Below are 25,820 nucleotides of genomic sequence, written 5' to 3'. Positions count from 1 at the left end.
GGGCCTTAGCAAAGTTCAGTGTGGTAGTGATAAGCCCACCAGCCCACACCAGCAAAGCAGGCCCTCCTGCCCCCTGAGCTGCCAGAGCCTCCAGACCAGACCAGGGTTTGGGCTGCCTTCTGGGCGCTGCACTGCTTCCTCCCACCAAAGGTCCAGCTCAGTCCTGGGCCTGTGAGAGGGTCTTAAGGGGGCCTCCTGCCCCCAAACGCTGGCTCCAGGTCTATGTGTGTCATGGGGGAGGGGAGGCTTGGAATCTAGTGTGGTGGACACCTCTTGGCTCAGGGCTGGGCTGGGGGAGGTGTTGCCCCAGTCAGCCAGCTGGGCCTGTCCATGGCCCTTGTGGGGCAGAGGGAGGGGGGGAGGCAACTCCCTCAGGTCCTGATTAGAACCATGTGGCTGCACTTTAGTGGGGAGAGGAGCGGCTCCACTCCCACTCAGTTAGGTCTGTAGTCCCCTACCTTTTCTGGTTTCTCCACCCTCACCCCAGGAGCTCACCTGCCCCATCTCTCCTGCCCTTCTATCTCTGGACTCAGTCTTCCCCACCCCCACAATGCTTCTCTGTCTCTCCCCTTCCCTGCTGTGTCTGAGGAGTGCTGGGGGAGACAGTGAGTCCCTAGGTGAAGTATGTCACCCTTCAGGAATAGGTCACCTCTAACTGATAACAGACCCTGAGCCCAGCTATCCCCGACCCCGACCTCAGTCCCGTCCTTCCTACCCTCCCTCCCTCATCCCCTTTCCCCAGCAGGGTACCCCTCACCTTGGCCCAGCAATGACTGATGAAGAATCCCCCAGGCTTGGGCCCCAGCCACCAGCCCCTTACCCTGATTGTGCCAGAGTGATTTGCCCTCTCTTTGCAGGCTCCAGCCCAGAGCGGTCTCCAGTGCCCAGCCCACCCGGCTCCCCAAGGACCCAAGAAAGCTGTGGCATTGCCCCCCTCACACCCTCACAGTCTCCAGTAAGCCCAGAGCAGGGATTGGGGTGGTGGGTGGCCTGGTTAGTGGGGAAGGTCACACTGGTGCCTGGAAGAGCCCTGGCAGGTCTGGGCTGGGGGTGCCATCATGCTTCCTGCCCCTACACACTCCACTCATGTTCCCCCTGATGGGTTAGCCTTAGGTGACCTTGGACTGTAGGGGTAACAATTCTACTGAGGTGATCTCTCTCCAGGATAACATCTAGGGACCATTGCACGTAACCTGCCTGGGGCAGGTGTACTTCTGAGCAAGTAGTTTTGTGTGTTCTCAGAGCACTGGGCCTCCGAGACTTGCTTCCCCTCCTGTCAACCACAGCCACCTTAATACAAGGTATATCTAGGGAAGAGGAGACATGTTGCTAAAAAATAGTTTGGGGCTAGCTTGAAGTATCCAGGACATAACCACCACCCCCAAGCTCCCTAGGTCACCCCACGTGGGGTGGCCTCACCCTAGTGATTCAGCCTGGGGACCCCCTTTTTCTCAGGGAGCCCAGGCCTGGCCTGGGAGGAGTCAGGGACCACTCTTGGGCACATGCATGGGGCCTCTCTTCTCTGTCACAAAACTGGATAGAGTCTGGCTGTGTCACTGTGGCCACAAAGAGCAAGAGGGTCAAATATAGGCAGGTCCATGTGCTATGAAGCTGCTCAGAGCAGCAAAATTGCCCCCAGCTGGGCCCAGGCTGTGAAGTGGTGTGAGATGGGGGTGGGGCAAAGGCAGTCCAGGCAGAAGGTGGGCAGAGAACCAGAAGCAGGGAAGCAGGAGCTCAAGCCCAAAACTTCATGGGGCTACCTGAGAGGCCTTGGGCTTTCTGAACAGTTGGCATCTCAAGGGCTTACCTTGGAGCTTAGGAGAGGAAGGAAGCCAGGCAGGCAGGTAGGTGGGGTTGGGCCAGGGCCGGTCTGGACCACAGCCAGGGGTTGGGAGGGCTCCCACATACACTCAGCCTGGCCATCTGGCTGCTCCCTGACTAGGTCTTGCACTTGCAGAAGCCTGAGGCCCGAGCCCCCCAGCAGGCCCCCTTCTCCGTGGTAGTGGCCATCGACTTCGGCACCACATCCAGTGGCTATGCCTTCAGCTTTGCCAGTGACCCTGAGGCCATCCACATGATGAGGTGAGGGTGGCTGGGCTGGGAGATTGGTGTGGGGTGCGGGGGGAATCCTACACCCTGGGAGAGACCTGGTCCCAGAAGTACTGTCACTAAGGAGAAATGGGGTCTCCTCAGAGTGCCTTCCACCCTTAGTCTGGGCTCCTCACTGGGGCAAAAGTTTGGAGGATGGGTGCTAGGCCTGGGCCCTCAGCCCCAATTGGGGCAGCTCTCTGACCTCTGCAGGAAATGTTGGGCTTTGTTTTTTATTTTAAATTTTTTATTGAGAGATAACAAACATACAGTAAAATACACAGATCTTTTTCTGGGCTAGTCACAAACACATACACAAATACATATGCACAAATACATATGCAAAAACCAAATAAATATGTGGTTTTAAAATAAAAGTGTTATATCATACAACTTGCTTTATTTTAAGCTTTCAACACTATTTTCTAGATGTTTCATGTGAATACAGAGAGCCACGATTTTGTTTTAATGGTTGCATAGTATTCCACAGTACAGATGTGTCATAATTTATCCATTCTTATATTGATAGTTTTGAGGCTATTTTTCCTTCTAATTTTTCACTATTACAAAAAGTGTTGCAATGAATATTCTTCCTTGAAAACTTGTGCTGGAATTTCTATGTGGTAGAATCCTAGAGGCAGATTCCTAGGTTCGGCTCAAATGAAATACAAGGAAATGAACGATCAGAGGGTTAACTGAGTTGACAAGTCACACAGTTGTCATGAAAGAGCTGTTTGAAAAATCCATTCTGATGGATTTTGTTTTGTTTGAATGAAACATTTGTCTGACACTCCCCTTCAGGCCTCAAGACCCTGATCCTTTGAATATATCTTAGTGGGGCTGTAGCCTATAGGGGGAAGACCCCTATAGAAGACCCCAAAGCTCCCAACTCAGCCTGGGGTGGGGAATCAGGGGGCTTCACCAGGGCCTGGGAGGCTGGATGGAAGGGTGGGTGGAGAGACAGGCAAAGGGTCACTGCCCCAAAGATACAGGGGACCTAACCTACATGAGCGTGGACTGTCCTTCCCCCTTCTCTGCTCCCTCCACATCCACATGAGGCCACAAAGGCTCTGGGCCCTTAGAGCTCTCTAAGAGCTGCAGGGCATCCCAACTTGTCAGCATGCACAGCCAAGGCCATGCTGGGCCCCTTGCTGGGGCTGAGGACACATGAAGGGACACTGGAGATAACAATCACAGGAAGTAACTGGGGGCATCTTGGCCTCCTCCCAAGTCCTTCCCACCCCCACTAGCCACTAATCCCCATCACTTCTATCTCTAATATCTCTGTAATACCCGCCTACTTCTCTCCACCACTACCACCCCGAAGTTCAGCCCCACCCTCTCTCACTTGAACGGTTGCAATATCCTCCTCCCTGGTTTTCCTTCTCCATCCTCCCTCCCCTCCACTCTGTTGCTACATGGGGACCAGTGACCTTTCTAAAGGCAAATGTGGTCATGCCTCTTCACTCCCCTACCTAATACCCACCAAGACAGAATTCTGATATGGCATTTGATACTCCTCCTTAGTTGATCTTAAGATTCCTGTATTTTCTCCTGCTTTGAGCCAACTTATAGCTAGTTCTCCCTGGTCTTTCACACCTCTAAGCTTTTGCACATGCTCTTCCTTCTGCCTGGATTCCCAGTTATTTCCCCAAAAGGCTGCACTGGTGAGCTTGGCCTAGAGGAGTCAGGGCATCAGACAACGCAGAGGAAGGGGAGGAAGGGTTTGCCAGGCTAATGAACTGGGTGGGCAGTGAGTTCTGGGTGGAGGTCCAGATGATGCCTGCACATAGGGAAGTCTGGAGTCTCAGGTTTTGGGGGCCTGGTGGAGGTGCAGTCAGCTGGGGTGTAGCTACTGATGTCGGCCAGATAGGAGTGATCATGAATACCTTGAAAGAGCTTAGCTGTGGAAGATGGCCTAGAGGAGGGCAAACCAGCTGGCTGGGAGGAGGTCTCTGCCAGGGTCCTGGAGAGACACATCAGAAGGCCAGACAAGGCAGATGGTTTGCTGCTGCTGCTTGTTAAAAAGACAGGGAGGTGGGCTTCCCTAGTGGTGCAGTGGTTGAGAGTCTACCTGCCGATGCAGTGGATGCGGGTTCATGCCCCGGTCCAGGAAGATCCCACATGCCGCAGAGCGGCTAGGCCTGTACGCCATGGCCGCTGAGCCTGGGCATCCGGAGCCTGTGCTCCGCAACGGGAGAGGCCACAACAGTGAAAGGCCCGCATACCACAAAAAAAAAAAAGAAAAAAAAAAGGGAGGTGAGGTCCAATGGTATACTTCATGGAAGGGATCAGGAGCTGAGGATGTCGGATGGGACCCATGGCCCCATGGATAGAGAGGATCCCATGAGCAACGTTTATGGAGATTTAAGTGGATGCCAAGCACCATATTCACAAGAACCCTAAAAGGTAGGTATTATTATCATTCCCATTTTACATATGGAAAGACTGAGGCTTGGGGAAGCCAAGTGAGCTGCCCAAAGTCACACAGCTGGTTCCAGAGCCAGCACCCAACCCCACAAAGGGAGGATTACTGCTGACCACACTGACAGCTATCTGCCTCCACAGGAAATGGGAGGGCGGGGACCCAGGTGTGGCCCACCAGAAGACCCCCACCTGCCTGCTGCTGACCCCAGAGGGTGCCTTTCACAGTTTTGGCTATACAGCCCGTGATTACTACCACGATCTGGACCCTGAGGAGGCTCGTGACTGGCTCTACTTTGAGAAGTTCAAGATGAAGATCCACAGTGCCACTGTGAGTCACATTCTGTCTCAGGGCCCAGCTCCAGCCAGGGAGGCAGGGCTAGGAGGGAAAACGGGGAGGGAGGCCTCATGGAGGGTAGGTAAAGCTAAAAGGTGAGGAGGGGACTGGTGGAGGAGTAGCTAAGGAGGCGGAACTTGAATGTAAGGGATGGAGGCATGACCAAGGGGTGAAGATAGGGTAAAGAGAGGGGCTGGGGAGAGAACTAATGTGAGATTAGAGCCAGAGTGGGACAGTGCCAAAGAGGAGGAGCACCAGGAAATGGGGTGAGTATAAGAGGTTGTCAGGAAATGGAGGCAGAGCTACGGCCTCCTGCAGAGTCACCTTGTGTCCCTGCCAGGATCTCACCTTGAAGACCCAGCTAGAAGCAGTAAATGGAAAGAAAATGCCTGCTCTGGAGGTGTTCGCCCATGCCTTGCGCTTCTTCAAGGAGCATGCCCTTCAGGTGCGCTGTGACCCCATCCCTGCCTACTGGGGTGGAGGGCCCCCAGGTCCATCCTTTCCCCTCAGCCCATCCCCTGTCCATCCAGTGGGTAGCCACTGTCAGAAGACAGAGGTCATCTTCTCCAGTCCCCTGCCTTTCTATCTGGTAGAGCCTGCATCAACCCTACAGGTGTTGGGGAGGTGGTGGTGGTGGGGAAGTGGGTGTTAGGATTCCAAGTTAGCTGGGAAGTTCCTCCTGAGGGCTGATTAGTTCCTCCAGCTCCCATAGAGGCTAAAGACACTCCCCGCAAACCAAGCCAGCCATTCCCCTCACTGCCCCCTCCTGCTCCAGGAGCTGAGGGACCAGTGCCCATCGCTGCCAGAGAAGGACACTGTGCGCTGGGTGTTGACAGTGCCGGCCATCTGGAAACAGCCAGCTAAGCAGTTCATGCGAGAGGCTGCCTACTTGGTGAGAATGTGCACTCAGAGCCGTGGACCATGTTGGTCGGGAGGGCCCCGGGCAGGGCCCATACCCTCATTCACCCACCACCCTTGGGACCACAGAGCCACTGTGTAAAGACTGCCAGCCCCCCCCCTGCTGGCCATTTTGGAGGGCTGTTGCCACCAGGAAAGGGGGTGGGCTTGCAGGACCAGAGAGCAGAGGGACAAAAGACACAGCCCAGGCCAGCTTAAACAGTGTCTTAGGGCAGGTTTCCTAGAAGCAGAGCCCAAGATGGGGATTCTTGTGCATGTGGTCTATTGCTAGGACTCTCAGGAGAAAGGGGAGTGAGGAAAGCAGGACAGGAGAAAGAGTTGAGCAAGGATGTGGTCTCAGCTGGAGTCTAGCCTCAGCCTGATCCCATGGAGAGCTCTAGAGGGAGAATGTACTGTGGTGTTGGCCACGGGGAGGCGGGGGGGGGGTGGCTTTTTGTCCATCCTTATCAGTCTGTCATTGGTTACTGGGGGGGTTGGGGAAAGCCCCTCCAAGTGAGGCGGTTCTCATTCAGCTGAGGGCAGTTCTTCAGAGAAGGGGCAGCGGTGAGCCAATAGCAGCCAACACTCACAGTAGCTGGGCAGGACACCAAGAACACCCACCTCAGCCAGCATCAGTATTTTCACCACAGCCCCAACCACTGAGCAGGGGAAATAGGACTATGAAACTATGAAGGGAGGCGATTTTGGCCAATGTTTGCTGGTCTTCCTACCATAAGAGGTGCCCAAAGGTCTGGAGAAAGGGGGACGGCTCAGGCACCCCCCTCTCAAGTGGAAATGGGGAGGTTGGAGGGGGGCTCATTGTTTGATCCTGCCTGTGAACCTGAGGCCTTGGTGGACACCCTAGGATCCCCAAAAGGGATCTCAGGAATTCCAGTACATCTTCCCATGGAAGATACCAGGACCCCCAACCCCCCACAAACACAACTTTGGGCCAGGCATGCCACAGCTGTCAAATCCGCAGGTGCCTACACTTGTCTCTAGAGGGAGCTAACCCTGAGGCCAGTGGGCATCCCCCTGCAGAGACCAGGATGAAAGCATGGCTGTGCCCAGCCAGAACAAACACCTACACCAGTGGCCCCCTGCTGGTTTACCCACCCTGCTTCCTCCCACACTGTTCCCTGTCTGCTGAGAACAGGCTGGAGTCTCAATACCCACCCATCCCCATCCCCCACCTGGTCAGACTGCCTTGCCTTGGCGCCTGAAATTTCAGTTAAAGTTTCTTTCCTCCTATATCAGATTCCCTGAGAACAAAGTTCTCCTAAGAGTGGGGAGGCCCATAGCCACTGTCTATCACCAGTGGAGAAAGAGGGTTCAGTAAGCCAAAAGGGGCCCCCCCACCCCTCTGACTGATGGTCTGGCCATTATACCCACCCTCCCCAATACATTGTGTTGGAGTCTCCACTAACCCCCTCAGCCAGTGCTTAGCTGGCCAACCCAGCATCTGTGAAGGGGACCTTGCTGCAGCCCAGGGACACCTTGGGCAGCCTGGAGGCAGATCCCAGGTGCTCTAGGTTTTCACTCAGTCTAAGGTCTCTTCCTGCTGGGCAACACCATGGCATCCTTGGCCATGGCCATGCCCCTCCCCAGCCTGGTCACAGGGTGGCTGTGAGACAGCTCCAAATTTGTGCAGCATGGAGGGGCCTCAGAAGCTTAGCATGGGTGGGGTATAATCCAGAGGAGATTGGAGCCCCACAGGCCCCCGGTTGCCTGCCCTGAGGTGCCATTTCAGTGTGATGTTTGGCCCATGATGCTCCCCAACCCTGCTAACCACCCATCCTCAGGCCGGACTGGTGTCAAGAGAGGATGCAGAGCAATTACTCATCGCCCTGGAGCCTGAGGCCGCCTCTGTCTACTGCCGCAAGCTGCGTCTGCACCAGCTCGTGGACCTGAGCAGCCGAGCTCCAGGCAGTGGGCGCCTGGGCGAGCGCCGCTCCATTGATTCCAGCTTCCGTCAGGGTGAGCCACCCCCAGGGATACTGCCCAGTGGTGGCCTTGGAGGCAGGCGCTGAAGATTACACCTTGCCCTAGAGTAGCACTGTCAGAGGATGGTAGGACTCAGCCCAGCCCTGAATCTGAGAGTGGGAGAGTGATGCCTACCCTGGGGAGAGGTGCTTGGGTACTGACAAAGGGTACTCTGAGCTGAAGGTGGAGGTCTTCAGGAGCTGCCCCTTAAACAGCCACTGAATCAGTTTTCCCTCCCCTCCTGGCACATCAGCTGTCCTCCCCCCTCCCCCATCAGCCCCCAGCTCCTGCTGCCAGGACCAGGAACTGGGACAGCTATGGTCAACCTTCATCACCCCCTCACATGCCATCTCCCATGACAGGGAGAGGTCCCAGGACCTCCCCCCACCCCATCACCAGCTCCTTCAGACCTTCTTAATTCTGATTTTGCCATGGCCTGAGCCCTTCTGGATTAAGGGAACGTCCTGCAGCCAGAAATATTCCCCCTTAGCTGTTGGTTACAGTGCCTAAGATTACCCCATCCAGTTTCTCTGGACCCTCTGGGGTTCAGCATTGCCCTCTCCCAGTTAGGAGTGGAGCAGGAGTTTCAGGAGCACTGGCTGCTCCAGATGCTCATGGAGGGCGTTGGTGGAAGGATGTGGGGCATTGAGCATGGTAGCTGAGACACCCCTTCTAACCTCACTGTCCTGCTGTCCCTCAAAACACAGCCCGAGAGCAGCTTCGAAGGTCCCGCCACAGCCGCACGTTCCTGGTGGAATCGGGTGTCGGAGAACTGTGGGCTGAGATGCAAGCAGGTGGGGGAGGGGAGATGGAGGGATATTCCTTGGGCCCTGTGGGGCACCGTATACTGAAGGTGGGGGGAACATTCCCAAAGTCAGCTCTAGCCCCTAGGAACCCTGCCCCTTCCAACTCTTTCAGCTGTACCTAACCTCGTAGTTCCCCTCAGTCACCTGCACTCCCACCCCCACTCACAGCCATGCCCCTAACCCCCACTCCCCTGGGGGATTCTCTGCAGATGAGTTGCAGAATCCTGGGACCATTTTCCCCCACACCTTGTGCTCCTACCTGGTGACCCTCAAGCACCTGAAGCCCCTTTCAACCCTAACCCCCATGGCCCCGCAGACAGGGCTCAGGACCTGGGGCAGGGCTGGAGGCTGGGTGTGTCTGCAGAGGGCACAGAGCTGAAGGTGCCACGAGTGTGTGCTCACGCTCGCCCCCGTAGGAGACCGCTACGTGGTGGCAGACTGCGGGGGAGGCACGGTGGACCTTACCGTGCACCAGCTGGAGCAGCCCCATGGCACCCTCAAGGAGCTCTACAAGGCATCTGGTGAGTAGCCAGGCAGCGCCCTTGGTACCCAGACCGCCCTGGCCCCGCCAACGCCCCCTGGCGGCGGAGTCGGCACTGACGCCCCACTTCCTCCTCTGCCCTACCCAAGGTGGCCCCTGTGGCGCGGTGGGCGTGGACCTGGCCTTCGAGCAGCTGTTGGGCCGCATCTTCGGCGAGGACTTCATCGCCACCTTCAAAAGGCAACGCCCAGCAGCCTGGGTGGATCTGACTATAGCCTTCGAGGCCCGCAAACGCACCGCAGGCCCACACCGTGCGGGGGCGCTCAACATCTCGCTGCCCTTCTCGTTTATTGACTTCTACCGCAAGCAGCGAGGCCACAACGTGGAGACAGCCCTGCGCAGGAGCAGGTGGGCCGGGGGACCGCACCTACAGGGGAAGGTGTGGGCCCCGGGGGGGAGTAGGGGAGCCACCTTATCTATCCCACGCACATATCATGCCAGCCCCGGTGTAGGCAGTGGGAGAGGCATGAGTACCCCAGCTGGAATCAGCAGCCCAAACTGGGGCGAGAATCTTGAGCCTGCAGAAAGGCCAACATCTACCTCTTCCCATTCCCTGCGCGCGCGCGCGCACACACACACACACACACGCACACACGCACACACACACACACACACACACGCTAGCCAATGGGTCTGGGTTCCTCTGCTCGAGGCAAAGGGCGGCTCCTCTCCTGGGACCTCATGCCTGGACCTGGTACAGACCTGCGTCTAAAGCCCTGAAAGTATGCCTGGCACAACACATAATGTGCAGTCAGTGCCCAGGTACTTCGGCCTGGAATAGGGGTAGCGCCCGGGACCCTGACCCATGGGCCTGTGCCTCCTTCAACACCTACAGCGTGAACTTCGTGAAGTGGTCCTCACAGGGGATGCTCAGGATGTCTTGTGAGGCCATGAACGACCTTTTTCAGCCCACGGTCAGCGGGATCATCCAGCACATAGGTGAGCACCTGAGCCTGGGTCCTTCATTCACCTCAACATACACACCCAGATGCGGGAATATGTTACCCTGTTAGTGCCTGGAAACCTCCCCATATCCACACACTGGAATGAGACCCAGAATCATCTGGAATACCTGGAGGATGCAGTGTGGTGGGGATTAAGAGATAGGCGGGAAAATGTGCAGTCTTGCCAGGTTAAAGAACCTCTGGTGCCTGTTTCCCCAAATGGGGTGATAGTATTAGGTCCCCCAAACTGTTATCACAGGGATTTAAATGAGCTGAAGTATCTAGAGAGTGCAATGTCTTGCACGTAGTAGGCATTTAATATGTGTAAATGCAGACCCTTATCTCAAGCCCTCCACAGTGTGGTGGGGAAGCAGAGCCCATAAAGATTGCCATGGGCCCTCACGAAAGTGCCCGGTGTTTTTCTTTATGAAAACCAGGCTACCCTTTTATAGTGAAATGACTAGTTTCTGGTTGCCTGAGGATACAGGCAGGCAGAGGAGAGGCACCAGTGGCTGCGCAGTGGTGGCCTCAGTGGCCCACTCCCCCTCCCTCCTCCTTACCCCCACCCTTCACTCCTGTACCGCAGAGGCGCTGCTGGCGCGCCCCGAAGTGCAGGGCGTGAAGCTGCTGTTCCTGGTGGGCGGCTTCGCAGAGTCGGCCGTGCTGCAGCACGCGGTGCAGGCAGCACTGGGTGCCCGCGGCCTCCGCGTGGTGGTTCCGCACGACGTGGGCCTCACCATCCTAAAGGGCGCGGTGCTCTTCGGGCAGGCTCCGGGCGTCGTTCGGGTGCGCCGCTCGCCGCTCACCTACGGCGTGGGCGTGCTCAACCGCTTTGTGGCTGGGCGCCACCCGCCCGACAAGCTGCTGGTTCGCGACGGCCGCCGCTGGTGCACCGACGTGTTCGAGCGCTTCGTGGCCGCCGAGCAGTCGGTGGCCCTGGGCGAGGAGGTGCTGCGCAGCTACTGCCCAGCGCGCCCAGGGCAGCGGCGCGTGCTCATCAACCTGTACTGCTGCGCCGCCGAGGACGCGCGCTTCATCACCGACCCAGGCGTGCGCAAGTGCGGCGCGCTCAGTCTAGAGCTCGAGCCCGCCGAGGGAGGCCCCCATGCCGCCGGCGCGCCCCCTAGCCGCCGCGAGATCCGCACTGCTATGCAGTTTGGCGACACCGAGATTAAGGTCACTGCCGTCGACGTCAGCACCAATCGCTCCGTGCGCGCCGCCATCGACTTTCTTTCCAATTGAGGGCGCAGTGCCAGCCCCCGTCGGCCCCGCTGAACTCTCTTTTGGCCCAGGGCCTGGGGAGCGGGCTGAGGCGGACCAACCGGCCCCATTCCCCACCATCCTGCCCCGGGAGGTGAGGGGAGGTGAGGTCACAGGAGGATGGGTGGGGACATATCCAGAAACTCTGGCTTTAGGATTGGGCCCCGGTCCGCTGACTGGAAGGCTGAAGGGCCCTGCCAAGGACTGAGGTCAAGGAGACTTAAAAGAGGTTTGCAAGACGGCGTGCCCACAGGGAGCACATGATCCTGAAAGCAGAATGCACCGGAAGACTTGAGCCCTGGTCTGAACTGGGGTCCGGGATGGGAGTGGGGGGGGTGGGGGTGCAGCTGCAGGTGGGGCAGCAAGAGGAAGGAGGTTGTGCAGGGCCTGGGCCTGAAGGGCGGAGTGCACTGACTGACTGGCTCAGCCTGTTTAGGGAGCCAGACAGGACAAGGACTGGAAACTGACAGGAAAGGGACAGGGGTAGTAAGACCTTCCTGGGTGTGGTACTGACCACCCAAGTATGAATGTTAATTGTAGAAAGAGCAGTAGCAGACTATGAGAAGGGTACAGGGCGAGGCACTTATGAAGGGGATGTGGGGGCACATGTCGGGGGGGGCCTTTCCTTTCTATCTGAGAAGGCCCCAGGGGCAGCCTATGAATGACCCACTTGCACTCCATCGAGCCACGGAGTGGGGGGAGGGTAGGGAGGACACAGGGAGCACTGGTCGCAGCTCTGCCATCAACTCAGTGTACCTGCCCTCCCATGATGTGCAACAGCTCCACCTGCCTGAGAACCCTAAGGTGACAATAAAGCATTTATGCTCAAGGTGAAGCTATAGCCTCCTGGTACCTCACAAGAGGGGACCCTAATAGTGGAGTAGTGGAGAGGGGCTGGGATCTGCAAAGGGAGGTTTTCAGCTGTGCCTGGGGCTGGGAACTGACCAGAAGGGGGTGCTGCTGTCTCTGGGTCAAGCCTCCCAAACTGAACGCCCCATTCCACAAGACCTCTCTCTGACCTGGGCAGAAGGCCCCTCCCCATCCAAACTCTGTCTTGGCAACTATTCCCAGGCCTAAAATGTCACCCCCTGTGCATACTTCTTTTGGGGCCAGGTGCTGTAATACCACAAAGTGACCTTGCCTCCAAAAAGAATGAGTTGAGCCAAAACCGTTCCTTGGCCCTTCTGTAAAGGATTGGGCATTCTCAGGGCCCTGGAGAACAAAAATCCTGCTGGCCTCTGGTATCCACTGGAAGTTTTATTTCTTTAGGGTTTTATCCCAACCAGTTGTTTAAAAACCAAGAAACACAGACCTGGGGGGGTAGGGATTGGGAACTGCACCTCCCTCCTCCTCACCATGGACGGCAGTGGGAAAGAGGGAGGGGACAGGAGAGATGGCTAAAGCAAGACGACAGCAGCAGTAATGGGGGCAGCTACACCACAGAGCCAGCTCCCTCCTCTCCTAGGCCCTGGCTACAGCCCCTATGGCTTGGGGTAGGGGGGTGGGTAGAACCCACCCCAGGCCCTCTCCATCCCTCCTCAGAGAGCCTCCTTGGGGGCTCAGCCCATTTCTTCCAGCAGGAGACTGAGGCACACAGAGAGGAGGAAGTGGGAGAGGAGGATGCTGGAGAGGCAGGGAGGTGGCACAAATGAGGTGAGAGGTGTGGGCGAGGCTCCAGCTTGGAGGCCCTTGGACCCTCCACCTCCATGCCCATCCCTGGGAAGGGTGAGGAAGCCACACCATCACGCAGCATTTGAGGAGACGAGGTGGGGTTTAAGGCTGAGAGGCCCCGAGGCAGGTGGGGGCGAGGGCCTCAGTCGAAGCCGTGCCAGTCACTGTGCTCTGAGTCGTATTCTAGCTCAGCACCCACGCACTTGACACCATCTAGCAGCATGGGTGTGCCGTGGTGTCGGTCTGCAAGGCAGGTGACAAGTCAGTATGCCAGGCTGGACCCTGGCCCCACCTACTCCAAGGGGACTCCTCTACCTTCCCTCCCGGCTCTGCTAGGGGATGGGGAGAAAGGCACCCACCAAGGAGGTTGGGGATGGGCCGGGACAAGGATCCCTTTTTCAGACTCAAGGAGGGTGGAAACTCCTTGCAGCCAAGTTGGTGCCTCCCTCCTCTAGCCAGACCCGGGCCTCGAGCTCTCACCCATGACGCGCGCCTGCACCATCACGCGCACGCAGGTGCCGGTGCCACCTTCGCAGGCTAGCAGCATCTCCTCCTTGAGGACGCCCTCCTTGTGCGCTGAGTACTCACACTTGATGCTGTAACCTGCCCGGGCGATCAGCACCTCTGCGGCCTCCTGCCCCCACCCCCCAGCACTCACTGGCCCCCACCCACCACCAAGACCTCCAGAGGAGCAAGGATGGCCCAGGACCCTACCCCCAGGGCTGGGAGCATGGGCCTCAGGAACTTCCCATTCTTCATTGAGCTCTACATGCCTCTGCCTGCAGGCCAGAGGTCAAACTCAGGCTTCCAAGAGGTGGGATTCCCCAAAAAGGCAAGCAAGGAGAGAGGGTGATGGGGAGGGGAAAGGAGGGCAGGGCAGGGCTTGAGCAGATCTGGTGGCAAGAGGCCTGAGGGGGCTTGCTCAATCCACTTGAGGGTGAGGTCATTAGGTAGAGGTAGAGGGAAATGAAACTGAAGCTGGGGCTTCGGTACATGGTGAAACTGATACCCTAGCCTTTGGGAGAAGGGGGGGCACTAAAGCTGGCAGGGTATAGAGAAGCAGCCCCAAGCCCAAGCCCGGTTTGGCGGGTGATGGGAGGTAGCTGCCCAGAGTCCCTGAGGTTCCAGTAGCTTTTTCCTGAGGTACAGACAGAGGGAGGGCTAGAGGCCCAGAGCCAGTTCCTCAGTGGCTCCCACTGTCCCATTAAGGTAACTATCAGGCAATGAGCAGACATAGGCCAACTGTGTGAGCCCATGGACTTCTGTTCAGGGAGTGGGGCCTGGGGTATGGGACCTGCCAAGGTGCCACACTGCAAGGCCATAAAGAGGCATCATGACCCCTGATTGCTAAGCTGCCCATCAGCCCTAGATGGGGGAAGGAAGTACCCCATGCTCTCACTCCCACTCACACCCAGGCCCTGCTGGAGGAGGGCAGGCTTCCAGCACCCCAAGCAGGGTACGCACCTTCTGGGATGGGCATGACGCTGAGGAGCTTGAGGTGCAGGCTGGGGACAGGTGCCTCTCGGACCTCCTTGCTCAGCCTGCGCACTGGGGGCAGAGTGAAGGTAATCTCATACCTGTGCAGGATCTTCAGGAAGCCAACCTGCAGCAGGAGGGGTGGGGGAAGGAGGCACCTTCACTTATAGTCTCCCCCAGGGCCCACCCAGGTTGTGCCACTGATGATCCTGTGGGGCCCTACACTTGCTTCCTTGACAATCCCAGGGTAGCCTGACTCCCTCCATCACTCTAGTTGGTCCACACCCCTGGCCGGGTAGCTCTAGGCCCTTTCTCCAAGGACCCCATCCCTACAGCTTGGCCCACACACTCCTCAGCATCTGTCTCATGAGCCCTGAAGTTCCTTGGTGGCCATTTTATAGATGATGAAATGGAAGCTAGGAAATGACTGGCTGAAGGCCACAGTGTGGTCAGGGTATAGTCCTCCCTGGACCTCTTGGCTACTGCTGCCACACGTGGCACACAGCAAAGCACCAGCCACTGCCCACAGGGGAGGCTCAAAGCCCCACGACACAGGCCATCCACCTGCTCCCACCACTACCAGCATGTGGCCAGAGCCAATAGCCCAGGGACTCTGGTCCTCTAGTCATGGCAGGGCCACCAGGCAACACAGATAGCACAAGATGGAGGATGGGACAGAATTAGAAAAACAGACACTAGACCAGCTGTGTCAGTCCAAAGCTGGCCCACAAGACTGGCACCAGCCATGGAACCTGGGCTCCGGCCCACCCTGCTGGCATGTGAACATGGATTCCTGCCTGCCCACTCAAAGGCTCACTGTGTCCAACAGCCCTGATTCACAGCCCGAGCAATTTCTGTTGTTCATACACAGAGCTTGGCCATCCTTGGAAACTCCAGCCATGTGAAGGGTCACAGGCCAGGGTGGCTGTTGGGCAGGTAGGCTGACTGGAGTGGCAGTCCAGGAGGTGCAGGGGTGCATGCTGTATCCACAGCTCACATGCACACACACTCCTGTTCAGTTTCAGGAAATGGATGGCCCTGTCCTTTGGGGGAGCAACTAGCCTTTCAATGAGATCAGATGATGTCACTGCATGATAAAGCTCAGTCCCTGTGGCCCCCACACTCTGCTGGTAGAGGGCACACCTCTCAAGAGGACTTTCTGGCTGTACCTGCCAATGGTGACCCTGTGATCCAGCTGTATCACTTGCAGAATTTTCCAGGGGAAATACTCAGAGATGTGCAAAAAAAAATACTCATCACTGCCCTATTTATAACAGTACAAAACTGTAACACCAGGAATAGGGAACCAGCTAAATCAATGATGATACATATAGTGGAATACCAGGCAGTTTTAAAATCTCGTGGAAACCATCAGGAGATGGTTCACAACAGAAGCAAGCAAAACACAGTGTGTACACTGTGATACCAGTTTTTCATTTTTGGAAACAAAGCTAAAAAAGAAACTGGAATAACACACATCAAAATATTAACCGTAGTTATTTCTGGATAGTATGATTGCGGGTACTTTTAAATTTCTTTATAGTTTTTTCTATCTTCCAGATTTTCTCTAATTACATGAATGGATTTTGCAATGGGAGGCAGGGAGCTATTTTTGAAAGTTTGGGTTAATTATGTTTATTCCCTTGGGGAAGTTGTCAGCTCTTGGAGGAAGAGCAAGGGTTTTAGAGTTGGGCAAACAGGTATGACTCTGGGCCCCTCCTCAGGGTGATCTCAATAAACCAGAAACCATCCCGCATCCTCACCACCATGCCCTCCAGGGCTCAACTCTGGAGCCCTGATTTATTGTCCAACCTGAGGGCCTCAGTCCCTGTTTCCCTCCAATCCATCCCCTCCAGAGACTTCCTCCTGCCCCTCCAAAGTGGATGTGGGATCCAACTGTGTGTGTCCCAGCAGCAGAGGAGACAAGAGTGTATGAGATGTGGCCACTCGGAGAGGAGGAGAGGGGAAAAACATGGGGGTGATAAATACTACTGCAAAGAGCCTAAATCAGCCAGAGGTTTGGCAGAGAAGAGTAAATAAAGTCACACCTTGTTATCAGCATAATTAGCCTTACACCTGAGTGACATACATACATCCTTCCATTTCCAACTCTTTGGGGTATAAATTGTCTCTACTTCAGAGAAGGGAAACTGAGGTGACCTGACCAAGGTCAGAGCCAGAATAGCAGGCCTGGACCTGAACCCAGGCCTGTGACACCACAGCCTTGACACCTGCCTTCCAATTGCAATGGTTGGGGTGATGCCGATGATAACAACAGCTCCACTCCCATTCAAGTAACATCGTAAGTCAGTGGTCCCCAACCTTTTTGGCACCAGGGGCTGGTTTTGTGGAAGACAATTTTTCCACGGACCAGGGGGTGGGGGTGAGGTGGGTATGGTTTCGGGATGATTCAAGTGCATTACATTTATTGTGCACTTTATTTCTATTATTATTACATTGTAATATATAATGAAATAATTATACAACTCACCATAATGAAGAATCAGTGGGAGCCCTGAGCTTGTTTTCACTTGCCACTTACTGATAGGGTTTTGATATGAGTCTGCAAGCAACTGATTTATTATGGTCTCTGTGCAGTCAAACCTCTCTGCTAATGATAATCTGTATTTGCAGCCACTCCCCAGCACTAGCATCACCGCCTCAGCTCCACCTCAGATCATCAGGCATTAGATTCTCACAAGGAACATGCAACCTAGATCCCTCGCATGCGCAGTTCACAGTAGGGTTCCCACTCCTAAGAGAATCTAATACCGCCACTGATCTGACAGGAGGTGGAGCTCAGGAGGTAATGTGAGCAATGGGGAGAAGCTGTAAATACAGATGAAGCTTCGCTCACTCGCCTGCTGCTCACCTCCTGCTGTGTGGCCTGGTTCCTAACAGGCCATGGACCAGTAATGGTCCGTGGCCTGAGGGCTGGGGACCCCTGTCCTAAGTGCACTCATCTTACCACAGTCTCACACTTCCCATTTTACAGATGGGGAAACCAAAGCCCAGGGAAGAACAAAGATGTGCCTATGGAGCCAACTTAGAGGAAATGGAACAGGCTCAGGAAGCCAGGCAGGGCCAGGGAGAAGACAGATGGAATGAGGCTGATGATGGGGGGGGGGGCGCGGGGGGGCGGGGAAGATGCACACATACCTTGACCAGAAAGCTGCTGTCGCTCTCTTGGGTGACCATGACCACAGAGTCATGCAGCTTCTCATCAAAGTGGACATGGCTCTGGGAGCCTTCTGCATCATGGCCTGTCGCAAAGCGGATACTCCGGACTCTGGGCTTATTGCCTACGAAGAGAGTGGGAGAGGGCTACCGGGGCTGTTGCCTTCACCTATCCCAGTAAACTACTCCACCGTGTCACCTCCCCGCCCTCTGCGACTGCCCTTCACATCATCCAGCATCCACTGCTGGGCTAGGCCACATCCTACTGGACAGTGGCGATCAAAGGCTTGAGGCTCCCACCTGCCCCTACCTGCTCAGTCCTCCCACAGAAAATACTCATCCTGAGAGAGGGTTTGTGGGGGTGGGAGTCAGGGATTAGCTAATATGACCCTTCACTTAGAGGGAATGGGGCTAACAGGGAAGAGACAGTCCTCCCAACTCCAAACACCAAGCAGTGCAGGACTCAGCCCCAGTCCTCAAGATACCCTGCCCCATGCTCTCCTTCACAGTGCCAAGCAAGCTCCCCATCTCTGGGATCTCCTCTTCCAGGTCTGTCAGTACCTGAGGCCCCCTGCCTGCCCCTCCTGCTGACCCAACTTGAGAGGGGAGAAGGGCAGAGACAGGAATGGGCTCTATGGGACCTGCCTGGGAGTGGGAGAAACAAACAGGGTCAAAAACCACACTCAGCCCTCCTAGGAGGGGCCGCAGCTGCCTCTAAACTTCATCACTGATCACTGGCAGGTAAGAAGGAAGAACCCAGGGGAGCCTCCAGGACCCCTCCCAGAGACGCCTTTCCTCCTCTGCTTAACCCCTCACATGGCCCACGGCTGTCTCCAGCTGGGTCAGGTTCTCCAAGGCCGGGAAGTCAGGGATTAAGGCAGGCAGAGCGTGGGAACTGGGCTGAGGGCCTGTACCGGGGGAGGCTAAGGCTGAAAGAGGCCCATCTTGCCAAGAGCATGACCCTAATCCTCTCTGACCCCCACAGCCCCTAGGGCTCCCAACAGCCCTACCCAGAGTCCTTTTGGTGAGAAGGCCTGGGCCAGCCCTTGCCTGGGTTCTTGCACACTCAGTGGAGGGCCAGGGGGCCAGCCTGGCATTTTCACATTCACTGCTGAGCCCCCCAGACTTGATCCTCATATATCCTACCAGGCCTCCCTTGCCTAAAACCTTCTATGAGCACTTCTAGACTCTGAATGAAACCCAAATTCCTTTCCACAACCTGCTGTGGCCCTACCCACCTCAGCAGCCTCAATGCTCACCCAAAGCCCCCTGTGCTCCCCAACCCCCACAGTGGAACAGGGAGGCTGGAACATGGGGCCATGAAGGCACACACCTCCAAAGACCAGCACACCATGGAGCCAGCAGGGGTACCCGGGTTTGGCTTGGGTGTCCCCAGAACAAACACTGGTGTAATGTAATTAGTACCTCACATTCAGACAGACACACACACATACTCACAGCCAACGCAGGCCCCACATGCAGCAATGCCCCTTCCCACCAGGGCCCGCTGGAAGATGCTACAAACCCCGCCAGACCAGGCAGGCACTCACCTTTGTTGGCTGCAGCCATGGATGCCCTCCCTGCCACAGGGTGAGACACGCAGCTCCTGCCAGACACCACTGGTCAAGCTCAGCAGCTTCCCATGCTCCAGGGACACCAGCAGAAGCCTGATGCATGGGGAGTGGGGAGGGCAGGGGTCAGGGTCACCAATGGGCCTGTGGCTAGGGGAGAGCAGAGAGTTCCCTTTAGGAAGGACCCAAACCCCTGCTGCTCTCAGTAGCCCAAGTGGTACCTGCACCCCCTAGCAGAGGGGGCTTCTGCCCCCCCACTCCTCCACCCACTCCCCACATTCACCAAGAGCCCTCACCCTTGCCTGACACACTACTGACCCAGGGCCTGGCCAGCATGTACTGAGCTGCAGCTTCTGGGTGCCAAAGCACCAGCACAAGCCTCTCGTGCCCAGCCCACCTAAGGCTGGTGGGAAGAGGCAACCAGCAAAGGAAGCGGACTTCACTGGCACTTTCCAGGGGTCAGTTCTGGTGCTGGTGACCCAAAGGTTGGCCCATCCCAGACTCACAGGCTGTACCATCCTACATCCAGAGACCACAGTATTCACGTTGCACAAGTGGGTCCAGGTCAGAGTTAACAATATGCTTGGAGGGGGGCAAATATGGGGGCTCACATAATAAAACATGTCCTCAGAGCTTTCCCTCCGAGTGATCGGTCAGGGCCATATACAGAACAGATACCCATGAAGGGGTTGCCGTCCATCGAAACCCACCATTCAGACTCTGGCTTGATTACTATCCGGCTGGCCTCCCAGCTCAGCTCCCCAAGGGCAGCCTCAGGGCAGAGACTGTGGGAGGCGCCTCCAGGAAGCCTGTGTGAGCAGCCAGGCCTCTGAAAGACTGGGCTGAGACCATCTCAACATCAAAAAGAATAATAAGTGCAACTGATGGAAACAGATGGAATTACATAAAATCAGAGCATTCACAGAGATTACAAAAAACGGGAGAAAGCAAAACAAACGAACCCAAATCCTCATTTGTCACTACTGACAGTAGCAATGCCCTAACTCTCTACTGGAAACTGGCAATATAGAGAACTAATTCAGCCTCTCTCTTGGCCTTTCCTATAACCAACTTGCCCTGGTGGTTAAAGGACAGCTCTTCTTTAACAAAGGAATGACCAACTGCTAAATAATTCTGCAACCCCCAAAACACAAATGCTAGGAGCAGCACTAATCAGTGGGTGCTAAACCAGTAAGGCAAAGGTTGAAATGGATGCTCACATATGCGCAAGTGCCACTGACAGATGACCTAGGGTTAAAGGGAACGAGTTTGCAATGGAGGGATGTGACATCAGTCAGTCTTGCATCAGTCAATCTCCTCTCACTCAGAGTGGGACAACTGGACACACTGATGTCTACTGATGTGAGGCAGCACCAAGTCACAGCAGTGCTAACAGGGCAGCCCCACCCCAAATGTCTAACCTGCATCTAACAAGCCCCTAGAACTCCAACCTCAGCTTACCAAAAACACAGAGGCCAGCAGAATAAATGACTCCACGAGAAAGCAAGGAGACAAACCCAGAAGGCAGGATATTCTACAGGACAACTGACCTAATTTTTTTCCAAACTGTAAGAAGGAAAATAAAGGAGGGAGGTGGTTCTAGATAGGGGATGGGCCAACTACAGCCTGTGGGGGCCGCCACTGTTTTTTGTAAAGTTTTACTGGCACACAACCGTGCTCATTTGTTTACGTGTTGTCTAAAATTGCTTCTGTTTTTTTTATTTGTTTGTTTGTTTTGCCTTGCCATGCTACTTGTGGGATCTTAGTTCCCAGACCAGGGATTGAACCTGGGCCTGGCAGTGAAAGTGCTGGGTCCTAACCACTGGACCGCCAGGGAATTCCCTAAAACTGCTTTTGCACTAAAGCAAAACTACTTTGAGTAGTTGCTACAGAGGCCACATAGCCTGCAAAGTCTATAATATTTACTATCTGGCCCTTCACAGAAAAAGTTTGCCAACCGCTGTTCTAAATTAACACACAAAGAGACCAAGAATGGGAAAACTGACCTCGTTTTTTCCACGTCAGTTTCAAGAAGAAAAATAAATGGGGTAGGGGATTTCTAACTATCTCTAAAAAGAGACATTTAGGGGATAATTGGGAAATAATGAGTGGGACTGGATCTTAGATGACATTAAGAAATAAAAGCTGATCAGTTAGGTGCGATAATGGATTTGGATTACGTAGAGAAGTATGTCCATATTTGTCAGAGATACACACTAAAGGAGAGATAAGTGAACGACGTTGGCTAGTCCAGGGAATGAAGAGACTAGCCAACTTGGGGTGGCCTCAGAGTTGGGCCTGTGGAGGGCATAACCTTGAGGCCCCTCAGGTGCCGAGCTGCCCTGAGAGCAGGCCTCACCTCCCTCCCTACTTCCCAATGCAAGAGAAGTCCACCTAGGCCCAAGCCTGGCCTCAAGGGCAGGGCAAACAGCCTGGGTACCAGGAGCCCACATACGAGGCCTCAGGAGGTACAGGGAAAGGCAAGGCTTGGGTCTCAGGAATGCAGGAGCGGCCAGGGCAGAAACAGCCCCAGGTGAGTACTCTGAGGTCACTCCCAGAAGGGCAGCCCCTGAGCCCTGGAATGCCTAGCTGTCCCAGAGAGACTGGCCCCTGGAGAGAAGCCTGCCCTACCCTACCCACTCCAGCCATCCCCTGAAGCTGTGGACTCAGAGCATGTGAAACATGGCCAAGAGCAAGGGGCCAAGAGCAAGGGGACCCTCCTCCTACCTTGGGCAGAGGCTGCTCCAGCCACACCTCTGCAGCCAGGGGAAATGACAAGAGGCCCCCATTTCCCAGGACATTTCCTGGGAGGCCTGGATGAAACTCAAACAGTGGCTGGTAAGCAAAGGCTCCTGGGGCTCTTCATAAAACTCTCTTCACTTCATAAAACCCCAGTACACACAGAGTCCGGTCCCTGTCTTCCTCCCCAGTCCATTGCCTGTTGCCTGCCTGCCTGCCTGCTTTAACCCAGGCCATCCCCTCTGCCTGGAATAATCCTGCCCCCCATCCACACCCCAGCCTGGGTCTCAGCTCCAGAGGACGTTTTTCAAGGTAGCACAACCCTATCCCACCACCGCCCATCCCAGGATAGGCCTGAAAATCTTCAAAAAGGATCCCCTTTCTCACTTCTGGGATCATTTGATATCTATGTCCCCCACCTAACAAGGGCGGTGACTGTGTTTTTGCCAAACGCTGTGTTCCCAGCATCCAGCCCAGCACCTGGCAGGGAGCAGCTGTGTTCAGTTTATATTTGTTAAATGAATGAATGACCAAACTAAGTGGAGCCCAAGCATGGGCCTCAGCTGGGCCCTCTAGGCAGATGTGGCACCAGGGCCCAGAGGCTCTCAGAAGAGGAACCGCCCCACCTCATTCTTTAAGCCAACCCCTGCCCTGGAGGGCACTCCCTTCCCCCCATCTCGGAGTAGGGCCCCCCGATGGGCATCTTCTAGCCTGGCCACAATCAGCTGTTACCTGCCCCCTCAACCTTGAAATGGAAGGTCCACTGAGGGCCGGACCTGCGTCTCTTGCACTGCCCAGAGCTCAAGACAGAGCAAGCACTCAGGCACTGCCTTGTAACCCTTGGGCAATGAGAACGCAGAGCGAGGAGGCAAGTGACTTCAGGGGCTCAGAGAAGGCTGGAAAAAGCTCCTTTCCTAGCAGAAAGCCTCTCTGGTCGCTGTCCCCTGTGAGCCAGACTCTCGTCCACGCACAATTCTTCATCAGAATCAGGAGGAGATGGCATTGGGCCACAACTCCCGAAGCCCCCATAACTCCCGAAGCCCGTGTGCCTAAAAAGCCCGGGTTCCACAACAAGAGAAGCCAACACGCTGAGAAGCCCGTGCACCTCAAGAGTAGCCCCTACTCGCCGCAACTAGAGAAAGCCCGCGTGCAGCAACGAAGACCCAATGCAGCCAAAAATAAATTATATATAAAAAAAAGAAAAACAGCTCAAGGGCTGAGGGGCCTCCCTCTCCCTTCCTTCATCCTGCCTTCCCCTCCCCACCAGGTCTCCAGGGATTGCCAGAGGGCAGACTGCTGGGAGCCCACTATGCCCTACAACCAGAAGGACTCATAAAGAAGATGTGAAGAATATACATCCCTCTCGAGCAAAAAAAAGACACCCCCACCTTTAGATGGGCTGGCAACAGGTCAGGGGTGGTACCACAGAGAGTTACAGGATGGGGAGGGCTGGGAAGCTGGAACAAGGGCCTTCGGGGACTCCTTCAGCTCTCAGTTAATCTCAGGTAAATTGGCGGAACCTTCTCTCTGGGAAACAGAGCTCCCAGCTCAGATCCCTCTCAGCTTTAGACAGAAAGGCTGCTTCAAGGTTATTCTACCCAGGGAAGGGCTCAGTCAGGCCCAGTGGCGCCTCTGGCACAAGGAGCAGGACAGGGAAATGGCAGCTGGGCAAATGGACAGATGGACAGTTACACAGGAACCCAGAGTTCTCAGCCCCTTAGATTCCTGCCCTGCACACAGAGTGCTAGCTGCTACTCCAGGCTGTCCCACACTGGGGCCCAAGGCTGAAGGGAGGGTCAAAGACAGTCTGTCCATGGCAAAGTGGAGCTCCAGAATCTGCCACCCTCTTGCCCTGTACCTCACAGCTGCATCCCCACAGCACGTCTCTCCAGTCTCCAAACCCCAGGCATCGTAGGACCAGCCCCAGCTTGTCCTCTGCTTTGTGGCTAGGAACAAGCTTCTTGGGGCCTCGTTTCTCATTCATTCCTAATCCACATTCTCAACCTGTTCAAGGACTTTGAGTCAGGAACTCTACAATCTTCCATCCTCCCCACCCCAGCCTAGGACTCAGTCCTGGCTTAAGCACTCAGTCCCACAGAAGCCTCTCATCAAAGCTCAAGCATGTAAAAAGAGCACCCACTGAGGCCACACTAACCTGCTGACTCCAGGACCTGACATAGGACTGGGCCCACATACCTAGAACAAGGCCTGGAAAGACAAGGCTGAAGGTCAGGAGTGGTTGTGACAGTTTTATATCAACTCAGACTGGATATGACTCCATTTTCTCCTCCCTCCAGCAGGCCAAAGTTGCAAGGATAAGTATGGGTGTTCTCTCTCTTAAAAATGGGTGGAGGGCTTCCCTGGTGGCCCAGTGGTTAAGAATCCACCTGCCAATGCAGGGGACACGGGTTCGAGCCCTGGTCGGGGAAGATCCCACATGCCGCAGAGCAATTAAGCCCTTGCGCCACAACTACTGAGCCTGCGCTCTAGAGCCGGTGAGCCACAACTACTGAAGCCCGCACGCCTAGAGCCGGTGCTCCACAACAAGAGAAGCCATGGGGCAATGAGAAGCCCGCACACCGCAACGACAGAGTAGCCCCCACTCACCGCAACTAGAGAAAATCCACGTACAGCAACGAAAACCCAAGGCAGCCATAAATTAATTAATTAATTAATTAATTAGAAAAAGAATGAGTGGAGCAGGGGTGAACTCAGGAAGGGACCCCCACCATCTCCCACCCTCCTTTCTCCCCAAGAAGTGCTGCCCTCCTCTCCCCAGCATCTCCTCCCCACAACCTCTCAGGCCCGCAGCTAGAGGCTGCTCAGACCCCTCTAGCCTCCAGACTGCCTGCCCCACCCAGGCCCCAATTAGTAGAGGCCAGGCCAGGTCCAGCGGGTGACAGCTGCCTCTGACCTTCTTCAACTCCCTGAGCAGAGAAACGCCCTACCCACACTTCCCAAGGCCAAGGTTCAAGAGGAAAGGCAACCCAAGCCCACCCTTCTCAGTCCACCAGGGTTCCTGCTCACTAACAGGAACACTGGTCCAGAACCTAAACGAACCTTTCCTGCTCTGTGACAAAGGGGAAGTGGTGGCCAAGCTCCCAGAGACATCAGGGGCCTGGGTATAGGAATCTATACCCTCTCCCGCCTCCATCCCCGTGGGTGTGGCGCCCCCATCCCCACCCCATCCTCATCTTCTAAGGGGACAGAGGAGTCTGGACGCCCCCCCATCACACTCCTCCCGGGCTGCGAGGCGTCGGCTCTGTCCCTCATAATCCTGTGCCGTCCCCACCCTCATCTCTGCTGACGCTGTTGTCTCGGGAGCCCGTACTCCCCGATATCACAGCCCTCCTCCCTGAAGGTGCCGAGCCACGCGAGGTTCAGAGGCTACTCGTCCAAGGTCACACATTGAGGCGATGACAATGGAGGGCGGGCGCGGAGTTGCTGACGGCGCTGACCCCATTTGGCCCCCGCCCTCACTGTGTCACACGTGCCCCCGACAGCGCCCCTCGGAAAGCACTCTAGCTCTACCACCTAACGGTCACCTGCGGCCCTGGGGCCTGACATCTCCCCAGCTCAGATGCCAGGGAGCCCTCCCCGTCCCGGGCCCGACAGCGGAACCCTCCAGCCCCAGCCGGATGGGGTCGCAGGCACCGACTACCCAGAACAGCGGCTCCGCTGGGAGGGGATCTCCGCGAGCGGGGCGGAACCGGGAGGTGGCGGAAGGAAGAGCAGTCTCACCGTGCGGGGAGCACCCCGAAGCCAGGAAGGGCAGGGACGACCGCGACAGCGGCGGCGGCAGCTGTGGCGGTGGCGGCAGCCGTGGCGGTGGCAGCAGCAGCGGGGTCTCAGCGCAGAACCAGAGGAGAGAGCCCCGCGCCGCTACCGCTCGCCTCAAGGGCACAC

The 25,820-nt window shown here is 56.0% G+C and overlaps 2 protein-coding genes across 4 annotated transcripts in view; one reads left to right on the top strand and one right to left on the bottom strand.

The window, feature by feature from the left end:
* HSPA12B (heat shock protein family A (Hsp70) member 12B) overlaps positions 1-11,601 on the top strand; it is a 17,378-nt gene extending 5,777 nt beyond the window's left edge. Inside the window, exons 3-13 of one of the 2 annotated variants that reach the window (XM_060284449.1) lie at positions 858-955; positions 1,943-2,082; positions 4,657-4,843; positions 5,190-5,294; positions 5,625-5,741; positions 7,549-7,723; positions 8,437-8,523; positions 8,952-9,056; positions 9,166-9,424; positions 9,912-10,015; positions 10,607-11,601. In XM_060284449.1, coding sequence (XP_060140432.1) covers positions 858-955; positions 1,943-2,082; positions 4,657-4,843; positions 5,190-5,294; positions 5,625-5,741; positions 7,549-7,723; positions 8,437-8,523; positions 8,952-9,056; positions 9,166-9,424; positions 9,912-10,015; positions 10,607-11,262 — 2,033 coding nt within the window. In that variant the 3' untranslated portion in view covers positions 11,263-11,601. The remainder of the gene's footprint in view (positions 1-857; positions 956-1,942; positions 2,083-4,656; positions 4,844-5,189; positions 5,295-5,624; positions 5,742-7,548; positions 7,724-8,436; positions 8,524-8,951; positions 9,057-9,165; positions 9,425-9,911; positions 10,016-10,606) is intronic. The other variant, XM_060284448.1, reaches the window with a different exon arrangement.
* On the bottom strand, positions 6,941-25,820 carry ADISSP (adipose secreted signaling protein). Of its 2 annotated transcripts, XM_030847585.2 has the most exons (6): positions 25,656-25,820; positions 19,155-19,271; positions 17,587-17,729; positions 14,416-14,554; positions 13,432-13,554; positions 6,941-13,194 (listed from the first exon to the last, which is right to left on the bottom strand). In XM_030847585.2, exons 2-6 carry the CDS (start codon positions 19,171-19,173, stop codon positions 13,094-13,096), a joined length of 525 nt encoding a protein of 174 aa, XP_030703445.1. In that variant the 5' UTR covers positions 19,174-19,271; positions 25,656-25,820; the 3' UTR covers positions 6,941-13,093. The 2 variants fall into 2 exon arrangements, with proteins under 2 accessions (XP_030703445.1, XP_030703444.1); XM_030847584.3 differs by lacking the exon at positions 25,656-25,820 and having other exon boundaries at positions 19,155-19,312.

Source organism: Globicephala melas, chromosome 15, assembly GCF_963455315.2.
Source record: "Globicephala melas chromosome 15, mGloMel1.2, whole genome shotgun sequence".
Classification (NCBI taxonomy): Eukaryota; Metazoa; Chordata; class Mammalia; order Artiodactyla; family Delphinidae; genus Globicephala; species Globicephala melas.
Note: the sequence above shows the minus strand (reverse complement) of the source record. Positions and strands in the feature narration are given on the sequence as shown.

Bases quoted from the DNA above. Each gene is read 5' to 3' on its own strand.
- ADISSP (XM_030847585.2), bottom strand. The intron at 14,555-17,586 runs GTATGTGTGCAT...CTCCTGCTGCAG, and splicing joins ACAGCAGCTTTCTGGTCAAG to GTTGGCTTCCTGAAGATCCT. The intron at 13,195-13,431 runs GTGAGAGCTCGA...CCTGCCTTGCAG, and splicing joins GGTGCAGGCGCGCGTCATGG to ACCGACACCACGGCACACCC.